The sequence below is a fragment of the Drosophila guanche genome, unplaced genomic scaffold, assembly GCF_900245975.1.
Source record: "Drosophila guanche unplaced genomic scaffold, DGUA_6, whole genome shotgun sequence".
Classification (NCBI taxonomy): domain Eukaryota; kingdom Metazoa; phylum Arthropoda; class Insecta; order Diptera; family Drosophilidae; genus Drosophila; species Drosophila guanche.
In genome coordinates this window covers 8671274-8683067 of record NW_022995744.1, presented here as the reverse complement: position 1 = coordinate 8683067, position 11794 = coordinate 8671274, and the positions used below count along the sequence as shown (strand labels likewise).

At 41.9% G+C, this 11794-nt stretch overlaps 1 protein-coding gene across 1 annotated transcript; it reads left to right on the top strand.

Moving 5' to 3' along the window:
- Positions 1 to 339: 339 nt before the first annotated feature.
- On the top strand, positions 340 to 2529 carry LOC117580241 (protein aurora borealis). Its single transcript, XM_034266664.1, has 2 exons — positions 340 to 767; positions 843 to 2529. Exons 1-2 carry the CDS (start codon positions 493 to 495, stop codon positions 2209 to 2211), a joined length of 1644 nt encoding a protein of 547 aa, XP_034122555.1. The 5' UTR covers positions 340 to 492; the 3' UTR covers positions 2212 to 2529.
- The last annotated feature ends 9265 nt before the right edge of the window (positions 2530 to 11794 follow it).

Sequence of the window (11794 nt, the reverse complement as noted above, 5' to 3'; positions counted from 1 at the left end):
TAATTTTAATTTTGTGCTTTTTCGCTTAGTTTCTGTTTCTGCAGCCAACACACACACGCGCACATACCAAACACACACACACGCACGGGCAGAGGGCAGAGCAAACGCGTATGTGTACGCGAAAAACGCAGTCGGCAGCGACAGCTGAATCGAAACAGGGTTGCTGCGACAGCTGACATGCTATCGATTGAGTGGCGCGCACTCCGAAAATACTAAAATTATTCGAAAAGCAAATAGTTGCAATAAAATATTGAAAAATAAATAGATAAAGGCGCATAGACCACTTGAAAGAGTCACAAATCTATTGATCTTCCCTTGAAATATATATTTTTTAAATTCTATATTCAAACAGCAACGTATTCGATAGGTCGCTAGCGGTGTTTGCCAACACTGATGCATTTGAAAATACTGACATCTGCCTGCAGTCGAAGCAGGCGCATTTTTGGCCATCAATTTTCAAGAAAATTTAACTAAATTGTGCTCTAAAAAAATATGTACACAGATGAGGTGCGAACACCTCATTCCCTCAAGAGTCGATACTTCTCCAATCTCACCGAGCTGAAATGCCGGGTGCGCAGGAACAGCGCCACGGCCAACAATTCCGTGGCGTCGTCTGGAACGCCAACTAATGGCGGCAAGCAAAATACGAGATGTAGTCCCCAAATGTCCTCGCTGGTGTGTACGCCACCGCCCAAGCGCTTCCACAAGATACGCAATCCCTTCGAAGGTGCCCTGGCGGATCGTTTGCACCTGCCGCTGATTGCCAGGTGAGTGCCTGCCTCGCACATCCTGTCGCCCGGCCACGCCTTCATAGAACATTTTGTTATTCTGTCTATTTGCAGTCCTTCGCTGTTCCGGTCACGAACACCACAGCTCTCGTCCACACAGTTTGAGTGGAACATCGATGAGGTGGCGCAGCTGAAGCCCGCCGATGTGGAGCCGCACGAGACGCAATTCCACGACTCGCCCGACCCTGAGGTGGAGAACAAGGCCCAGCTGGCAATTAGTGCGTTCTTCAAGGAATCTCTCATAGTGCCCAGCCCCGTGGACTGTCCCCTGCGCAAGAATCGCATCATACTCAACGAACTCAACGAGGATCTCACGCCCATCTCGAAGAAGTCCTCGAGCGGACGACGGCATCGGGACTGCAGTGTCCAGACCGAGCTGTCACTGCCGCCAATTCTGCCCAAGGCCCTGGAGGATGCGCTGCGCCCGTACTTGCAGCCCCATCTGGCTGGCAGCATGTCTGGCAGAGCCATGTCCCGCTCCAGCGGCAGCGACATCTTCAACAGCTCCATGAGGCGCAAGTTGTTCGATCTGCACAATGTGATTGTGCTGGGCGAGCAGGAGGCAGCGCAGTCTCCCCAAATGGTGGGCTCCAGTCCGCAGGGCAAGCAGACAATGTTCGCCGGCAGACTCTCGGACTCGGCGTCGGGCGAGGGCGATGGCAGCTTTGGTTCCCTGTCGCCCATCAGGAATCTGTGCGGCCTGCCCACGGGCACACCAGACGACGGTAATCGTTCCTCAAAGCGGAAGCTTCTGCTGATGCACGACCTGGACCTGCCCTCGCCGATAGCTCCGTCTGAGCATCTCAGCCGTCGGCTGGTGCACTCCAAGGTGGAGGTGAGCATCAGCACCAGTGAGCAGCACGACACGTTGTCGGAGCTGACGGGTTCGGGGCGACCGGCCTGCAGATTCACACCGGATCGCAGCTCCTCGCCGATGCAGGCACTGGAGCAGTCGGACAGCAGCATCAATCAGCGTGTGAGCCGTCTGAGGGTGAACAGCACGCGGCAGTTGCCCAGCCAGTCGCTGCTGGAGACTGTGGAGCAGGCGGAAACGGAGGACACGGACGAGCCCGAGGCTGAACCAGAGACGGACGATGAGGAGGGGGAGGAGGAGGCCGAGGCCATGCAGTTGTCCACGCTCAGCTTTAACTGCAGCTCCTCCAACTCGGACACGCCGCGTGGATCCCGCCGCCGGCGCTCTGCCAATCGTAAAAATCTCTCGCAATCTTTTAGTGCCAATTTGGATGAAGTGGAGGAGCCCCAGCAGGTGGAAACGGCTCCGCCTGTGGCCAATCCGCCGGCGCAGCGTGTTGGTCTCTATAGGGCGGACAGTGGCTTCAACGAGACGTCGAGCACCTCGACTTTTGCCTGCTCCCAGGACATATCCATGGCCTGCTGCTCGACGCCTTCCACGCGCTCCTGACATCACCAACAGCTGTACATCAACTTCAGCTGCAGTTGGAAATATTTTAATGCAATAACTCATCTTCCCAGGCTACAGAGGAAGACTCGCTTATCTGCAAAGCTACCCACCGATCCTAGGGCCTTATATTTAATGTGTGTGTTTATTTTTTAAGGTTTTCGATCAAAGTTTTCACTTGTTTATGAACCACCCCACCGCATAGGTATGTAATTTGCCAAAATAGTTTAGTGAAATGTGTATTTTCGTCGTTCATATACATAGTTAATTCAATTGTGTCATTTATTGTAGTTTCTCTTAGAATAAATTAAATAAAATGTTCGCTTCTTGAAGGAATTAATTCTGGCTGCGAAAAGTGTGCAACAAATTATAAATACCTTGAATAAAAAACACAGAAAAGGTGAACAGCATGTCATTCTAAGATAAAGTCAATATTTATGTTTAAAATCAGCTTTTAAAGCAAAATTTCAATATAAATTAATAGAAATAGGGTAAAAAAACGACCGTACTATACCTTGCTGCCAGTAAACAAGCAACATGTTCTCAAATTGTTGGTTGACCTTTTAGTTGCAACCTCGTGCAACAATCGGATAAAAAGAATCTTGAAAACTAGTCAATTTTGTGAAGAATTGATTGTTAAATGGAATAAAATTATAGTTTTAGCGATGAGAATCCTAACTAGCTTTTAATATTAAATAGAATAGAAAAATCAAGGAAAATGCTATGAATTTACGGTATATTTGGAAGTGTGATCGCAAATTCTTTTTGGTATATTTATTTTCAGCGCTCATGTTTGGAACGCCAAAATGAGGAGAGAAAGAGAGGAAACTGCTGTTCTAGTCCTCTAGTTGACAGGTAAATGGCAAGGTGTGTTATGCATGTAAAAAGGACTAGCTTCTTTTAAGGACCTCTCCTTTCTCATACCTGGTGAAAGCTCCCCAATAGTCGTAAAAAGTCGGTATTTAACATTAAAAGTGTTTGTTTTCGATATCGAATTCAAAGTTTCTGGCGGGTTAACATCAAATTGGAAGAAGTCTTAAATCAACAAGATAAATGGTAGTCCCGGGAGTTCGACAAACTAACCGACATGCAGACATGCTGAATTTCTGGATGAGTTTAATTTATAGTCCTGAATAGTTGCAGCATATTTTTCAAATATCAGTATTTTTCGATAGGTTATCGATAGATAAAAGAAGGTAAAGCCAAAAACAAATGCAAACGGTGAACGGTGAACGGTAACAACAAAAGTGAATACAAACACAAATAAAAAAACAGCAAATACAGCCGCTATTGCCATCGGTGGCAAGTGGCAGCCCTGTTTGAAAACTTGTTGCTCTCGCGCGCTGGACAAGTAAAGTTTGTGGTACGCATGCGAAGCCAAAGTTGTTATTTGTACGATCAGCGCAAACAAATCAAAGATTTCTGCACTAATTTTTACCTGAGCGCAGGCAGTGCAGTGGGTGTCTCTGTGTGCGTGCGTAGGTGCTTGCGTGTGTGTTTTGGTGGTGGTGAGCTGCGTGTGTTCTGTTATAAATAGCAAAAGAGAAGAGGAAACGAAACGAAAAAAAAGAAGATCACCGTAAATAAATGCCAAAAGAAAGTGCGGAGAAAAATAAAATTTGTTTGTGGGCCAAGTAAATAAATTAGAACAACTCGTAAATAAGTCAGGTGGATGTGAATTCCATTTCAATAAAATTAAAGGCGGAAATGTGAAAATTAATGAAAATTCAACACGGTCATGGTACCCACGTCCCTGTCTCTCTTTAGCCGCCTACAATACCTCGGCAACGCCAAAATTCCTGTTACAAGAAACCAGTTAGGCGGCCGACAGAGTGGTGCCCCTTCCACCGGCCCCTCCAACTAGCATTTCTTATTGGCCAAGCAACTGGGCGGCTGCATCCGTTTTTGAGCGAAAGTTTTTTACGGCCGGGTGTCCGTGTCCACTGTGCGAAATGTGTGTTCAAGTCGGGCCAGCTGTTCCATCGTCCGCCGTCGGAAGAAGCAAAAGAAAGAGAAAAATCTAGCCAATTAATTTGTGCTCTACTATCTGTGCTGTGAAGAAAGTGTGTGCCAAGTCAATGTCTATAATAAATACAGTTTTTTACAATTTGCAGTTGTGTTTTTTGTGTGATTTGATTCAATTTGATTGAAGGCAGCCCACTTGCCACTTGCGCTGCAACAAAAAAAAGCAAGCGGAATAAACGCAAAAAAAAAAACGAAGGAGATTGCAATTGGAACTGAATGGCAGCTGTCGGCCTTTCGTCTTCTTCTTCATCTTCGTTCATTTTGAAGGTAAGCTGCTCTCAAACATGGAGAAGGGGAGGACATTTGAGAAATTTTTTGTTTACACTTGGGAATTATATGCATACATATTTGCATACATATGCATGTACATGCATGCTTACATGCATGCAAATGCGTATGTATGTACATATTTACACTACAAAGTAGTGATGAAAGCAGCTAGTACCAATAAGGATGTGGCATATTTTCATTACCATAAAAGGAGCACACAATTTCCAAAGCAAACATACACTCAATTCTCGGAATATTCGAGAGAACAATTTAATTAGATAAGGTTCTCTCTGCCTTTGGCCAGGCTATAAATGTAAACAATTGAAGCAAACTTATATTGTTGAAAGTCCCTGCAGGCAATACAATAGCCGACAGCACTGGAATTTTTGATGATGTTGCATGTGTGGAGTGAGGGGTATATTTGACATAAAGAAAACGATGCTGTGAATAGAGACGGGACCTAGGGGACAATTTTTTGTTGCTGCAATGGGCAATTTTTCATGGGTTCTCATTGGGTATGTTATCTGGTAGTCTATGGAAATCCGCTTATGTATGTTGTATATTTCCCTCATTATAACTTGTGTGTATAACAGCCAAGGAACAGTCTGAAGAGAGCCGTTATATGTTATTAAACCTGTGTTCTCGTCTTCCCTCCGTCTTCTTTGTCACATGTCATATGCGGCTTAACTTCTCTTCTGTCTTGCACTCCTCTCATTCCGACCACATGTTCCATGCCTTATCTCAACCCTTGTTGTTGGGTTTTTTCTGTGTTATATAGCCGGTTCTGCCGCTTTTGTATAACTTCCGCTACTATTATTATTATTTTTTATTTGTTCACTGAAAAAAAGTGTAATTAAACAGAGGCGGACAACGCAGACAAAGAGTGCGGCACAAATAACCCTCGGCAACAGAAAATGCAGCGGCAGCAGCAACAGCAACAAGCCAGCCAACAGCCTCTCATGGGAGTTGACTGTCGAAAACCGGTTACAAATCATTAAACTAAAGATTCTAAAGCGTGTTATACCCTATACAAGTACCTATGCAGGTCTCCCACTTTATCTCTGTCTCTCTGCCCTGCTCTATGTACCCCTCCCTCTATCTTCATCTGTTGCATGCCTCACTGCACAGGCTGCCGTGTTGCAAGTGCCACTTGTTGCTGCCGCTGTTTGTTTCCAGTTGCCACGGCTGCTGCTGCTGCACTTTCATTAAAAAGAGGATGGGCAGATATCACACATATGAATAGATGGAAAGAGTAAAGAAAAGGTATCTAGATATTCACAGAACTCTTAAAAGAAGAAGTAATATCATTACTGAGAGCTGTTGGAGTTAATTATATCACTATAAGTCGTATGCTTGATTCATTTGAATCATTTAGTCATCATTTGAATCATTTCCTTTCATATCTATCGACTATTTCCACCACAACATCGTTTATATGAATCACAACTCTATTTGTGGCTCATTTATCTGAGGTTTCCTTACATTAAGCAACGAAAAGAAAATCCAAACTTCATAGCTCATTATTTCCACCACAAGTTTAGCTTTTAACTACTTTCCAAATAATTATAGGGAATCCTTGGGTCGTTCTGCTCATTGCGTTTTCTGCTCTTTCTTGTTTTTCCTGTTTCACTCGCACCCAAACAAACATCAATTTGTCTAATATTCAAAATCGCAAGAAGAAACGAGAAAGAGGAACGGAACGCAACGGAACGGAACCCGTTTATTGGCATCCTTGTGACACACTGACATCTTTTGCTCACTCCCTCTCTCCAGCTCTCACTTTAGTTAATTAATTTTGCTTTCGGTTGGTTTTCCCCCTGCCCTCGCCACACCGCTAAAGCATTTGCATTGATTTGCACATTTTTTTATTGGCCCATTCCGATTCGATTCGAGCCTGACGTAATTTGTTCAACTCTGTTATTTACCTGTCAATCGGGAGACGGCGAGTGAGAGAGAGAACACAATAGCTAACTAATCAGCGACGGCCTTTTGGCTTGACTTTAATTTATGAACTAAGCGACGGGTTAATGAGTGGGGATTATTGGTCAAGGACTCTCTCTTTTTCTGTGGGTTTTGGGAATTTAAGTTTGTGGTCCCCAGTTTGAGACATCTGCTGGGAAAAATACTTGACATTTTGTTTAAGCTTTCAATGCCTTGCTGGGAACTTTGACATTGAGGAAGTCTCTCTTTACTCTGTCCACCTCCTTGACTCCATAAACGCAGCTGTTCAATTTATGTGCACAACGCGACGGCAGCTGGACTGGCACCACAAACCCAGTCACCAAAACCAGACCTGACCAGAACCAACCAGACAGTCCCCAGTGGAGAAACCCTTTAGGTTGTCTGCCTCAATACCCTTTCAGAGGGCATATGTGGTATAATGTGAGAGAAGTTTGTCAACGCAGAAAGAAGGTGATCAAGCCTTTACATTTTTAAAGTGCATTTAATGCTCGACTTTTCTTTAGAGTGAGTTGGCTTATTAACCCGTTATGTACCCTTTTCACTCCCACTCCAGCCCCAGGCCGGGGAGCGCTACAAACTTGTTAATTGCGCACTTGGCATTCTATTGCAAGTTCTTACCCGTTTAACGGTATCATTGCTACGAAGATGAAGATGATGAAAACTGACTCAAAAGTCAGTTAACTAATTCAATTAGTGCCGTGTGAATTGGCTTGGCCAAATGCAAAGGAGACTACGAAAGAGATCAAGAGAGATGGAGAAGGGGAGACAAGCGTAGTGGAATAACTGGACACAAAAGACTTTTGTCAGTACTCTTTCTCTCTCTCTCCATTGTGCATTCTTGAGAGATGATGATGACGTTGATTGGCCCTCAGGGAAAATGAGGGTGAATTCTGAAAGCAACAGGAATTCATATCGCATACAAATTTGAACAATTCACGGTAAAATAGTACTCCAAAGAATACTTTTTGATTAGATAAGGTTTCCTAACCGCCCATGGTCGCTATTGTTGGGGCAAATATTCTATGCACACAATTGAAATGATCTTTGTATTGTTAAGAATTCATACCTGTACTCCCAAAGCAATAGATGGGTTTAGTTTCTCTTCAAAATTCAGTTGATTGACATTTTTAATCTGAAATTGTCTAAAAAAGGTGAATCGCTAAAAGTATTTTAATTATAAAAGTTTCCTGTCTATTGCCTTTGGAAATGTTTAAATACAGAATGAATTGTATGTTATAAATATTAAATAAAATACACAGCTTTTCAAGCTCTGCCAATTGAAATTCATTCCTACGACCTCCAAAATTGAGTACATGGCATCCTCTGGGTTAACTTTCTATCAAATTACTGTTATCAAAATTCAGCATCTCTGTTGACCTTCTTCAAAACTTTTGTCCGCATCTTCATGGCCTCTAATTTAGCCATATCAAATTTCTATGCGAATTAGCCGGCAGCATCACAAAAAAATAAATGGACTTGTTCTTGTGTCGGGGCCGGGGCTTGGCCTGGCTCGAAATTGATGCTACCGAAAAGAGTACAACTTTTGAACCAGTTTCCACTCGGGCATTGTTTCGTCTCTGTCTCTCTTTCGATTCTTTTGGATATCTTCTCTCTCTCACGCTATGTTCACCATCTGTTTTCTGTCTCTCTGTTCTGCTGTCTTTTTATCTGTTTACTATATACCCTGTGATCATAAGGTAGCAAGGGTATATGGGAGGAAAAGGGAATAGGATCTCAGGAGATCTCTGAGTAAATCTTCTAAAAAATCATAAAATGAAACATTTTTAAGATTTTTCTTTGGTAATTAATTAATGGGTATCAAATATTATTTGACCCTCTTGTCCATCTCTTTCTCTGTATTGTTTGGCCTGCTAGTTTTGCGGAGCCCGAAAATTGCCCAACAACCCAGAACAACAATTGACAAAAACTTTTAAAGTTTGACATTTTTTCCGACGGTAGGGGGTGTCAAACGTTGTTTTTTGGCCAAAAGTCTCACACCCACGCCTCCGAAATTCGCACCGCCATTCCCGCCCGCCGCCACGCCCTTAAACAGAGTTAACAAACAGTTGTGCTTTTGTTTTCTAATTTGTGTGGCTTTAACTTGGTTTTGTTTTGCTTTGGCTTTTGTTTGACTTTTGTTTTATTGACTTTCTTTGGCTTGGTTTAGTTTTTAGGCTTCTTCTCATTTTCTTTAATTTCTTGTTTTGTTTTTGTTTTTAGTGTTTTGGCTGTTGTTGTTTTTTTGTTAGAGAGTTGAAAGTTCATTTTCCGTTTTAATTGCCGGCTAATAGCTCGAAAGCTCCCAAAAGTTGTGTATATTTTCTGTTTCTGTTTTTGTTTTATTTGATTTGTTTTTTGATTCACAAATGGAGAGTGAGAGCGAGAGAAGGTTCAGAAGGGTAGAGAAATTTGACCTTTGAGTTAAGTAATTCGTTTAAATAATGATATTTGGATGGTGTTTTTGCCATATGTCTATGGAGGATACTTCGTTAAGGCAACAAGTAAAATTCCAACCCAAATCACAAGATTATGTTAGAAAACTGTTTTCCCTAGCTAAGTATGGGTAGAAAACACCATCGATAAATAGCATTTCAAACTATGATTTATTGTTGGTTTCTCACATCTTCAGATTAGATTAAGTAAAAACATAATTGAAGAAATATTATCATAGACGGATTGGTCCATGTTTGTTATGCATAGTATCATAATATCGTTTATACGTGAATTACCAATTCCCATCAAGAATACATTACATTTTGCCTATAATTAACACTTTCTCTTCTTTCAGCTTCTATTTCTAGTTTCAAGTTTAGCAAAAGAATCCAGCTATCTATCAATCTATGTATTTATCTTGAACTGCCAGAAGCAATTTCATCTGCTGTAACCTCAATTTCCAACGAGAGTAAACCTCTCTCCCAGTCTGTGTGTTGGCTAAGAGAGAGGCTCAGAGGCAATTAGCCTGCTGGCAGTCGGTAGAAGTTGTTTGAGAACAATTTCCTTGTTTTAAGAGCCAGTAACTTTTCCATAACTTTTCATTCGTTTTTCTTTCGTTTTGCCCGACCTCTGGAGAGGAGGCCATAGAACTAAAAGCCGGCTTTACTTATTCTCTTCTCTCATCTCATCTTCTTTGTTACGTTATGTTTACCCCTCTTGTAGGTACACCCCTTTAATCTCCATTAATCAAACTTCTGGTCTTTTGTTCAATCCCATTCCATACCTTCCAACCCTCTTTACACTCCACTCTCTTGAGCCTCTGCTGGTTGTTTCTCTATTATTTTTCTAAAGCCTTTTTTTCTGTTGTTTTTTTTTTCTTTGGGAGGCTTATTATTGTTGCTATTTATTATTGCGGCTGCCATAAAGTTTGTTGTTGATTTTGGCCCAAAGGGGGGTCTCTCTCAAACAGTTGATGACCCCGCCGTGGCACGCCACGCCACGCAATTTCTACTGTCTGCTGCTGTCTCTCTCTCTAGCTGGCTGTCTCGATCCGTCCCATCGTGCACGAGGCATATTTCACGCTTTTTTTTAAACGACTTCTTTCTTTTTTTCCCCCTACATTTTTGCTGATTTGTGCGATAGCAAATATAAAAAACAGAACAGAAAATGTCAACGCAGTCGTTGGCAGATAAAGACAGAATTGAATAGAGCGTTTCCTTCCACATACTCGTATATTTTTTCGTTGCCACTTGGCTTCGTGATTATTTAACGGCATGTGGCATGCTAAAACAAAGGCTTGTCTGGCAGCTACACCAGTCATATGTTCCACGAGATATGATTAGCGAGACTCCCGCCAGTCCCCCACCACCACTTCAAAAGGCAAACAAATTATAAAAAATAAATGAAAAACATTTCGAATGGCATTCGTATGGAGCGTATTTGTAACCATTTTTTGTGGTCACGGGGTTTTAGTTTAATGATATTTCATATCGAAGTGACCACCAGGTGGCTATCACGGGAATGACACAGAAGTATGTTCAGTGATTGGTGTACATTAAATACTTTGAAATATGTACATGCATATCCGTAAAAATATCACATAAATAAATAAAATAGGTATAATATTCATACACATGAAGAGATTACATAAATATATATGTATTACATTTAGTGCTTACATTCGCTCAAAAAATACTTAAAAAATACTTTTACATAAATAATATCCATTAAAGTTTTTCAAAACCTCGGAATTACAATGCTGCCTCTGCTATCTATAGATAGAATTATCATCCTCCATAGATATCTTCCTCTAGAACATTGTTTATGACCAAATGAATTCAATGAAAACTCAAATGAAAACAAATATTATATGTACACCGAATATTGGGTCAACAAGCGAGCGATGTACAGAGACTTAAAATGGAATATCTATAAGCGCACACGATCAGATTTTGGGGTGGTACTAACGACTATATATAGATGTTGTCATAATGCCTCTGTTCTTTCCCCCCAAGTTTGCTTCTCTATATGACTGTCCGTTGCCTTTGATTCAAAGCCAACAAAAGCAATAACAGAGGCAACAGGCAACAGCAACAACAATTCAAATTCAACTTGTTTTTTCATTAGATCATTTATCGAGGCGAAATGTCAGTCAATGAAGGGGGCTACGGGTACGGGTGCTCACCCGGTCCAACCCTCGGCTTAACCTGCTGCTGGCGCTGCTCTGCTCTGCTGGTGTGTGCGATAATTAACTGAAATAGACCCGTGACTGTCAGTCAGTCGGCCAGCTATGTACAAGAAGTTCTACATACATAGCTGTACATACATATATACATTCTCGTGCATAAGTACAGTGCGTTTCGCAATGAGTAATCTCTAAGTGTGGTCACAATTTTAGAATCTGAAGAGGAGGTACATAAATTATGTGCCTTGTGAATAAATTAATCCAGAAAGATTTTCCTTTATGGAATTTATAAAATACTACATACGATCCAGCAAATAAATCTCTGTCGCAGCAGTCTACCACAGAAACTTAATCAACTGTGTTTAGCTATGCCTTAACACTTTGACACGCACTGTACTTGCTTTATGCGAATTCTTATTTGTGTCTGTTTGTATGAATTTGTGACGTTTTAGTACTTGAGTTGCAATCGCATTTCCATGGTGCGGCGTAACTGCAAAAGTGCGCAAGTAATAAAAAAAATCCAAAGAGGCAGAAGCACAGGTAGAAGGAGAAGCAGACGAAGTAGAACTGTACTCAAAGCCATAAAGAAGGGGTAGAGAAATGAGAGATAAAAAGGAAAAAGACATAAAGAGAAGTAAGGAAGCCAGGAAGGCAGGGCCACGCGATGCAGAAGTTAAAACTTTTTTCGGGCCCCCATGAAGGCAGACATAT

What these genes read in the sequence shown, in the direction of transcription:
- LOC117580241 (XM_034266664.1), top strand. Translation starts at nt 493, where the DNA reads ATGTACACAGATGAGGTGCGAACACCTCATTCCCTCAAGAGTCGATAC. An exon ending in CACCTGCCGCTGATTGCCAG is followed by an intron (nt 768 to 842) that starts GTGAGTGCCTGC and finishes GTCTATTTGCAG; the next exon opens with TCCTTCGCTGTTCCGGTCAC.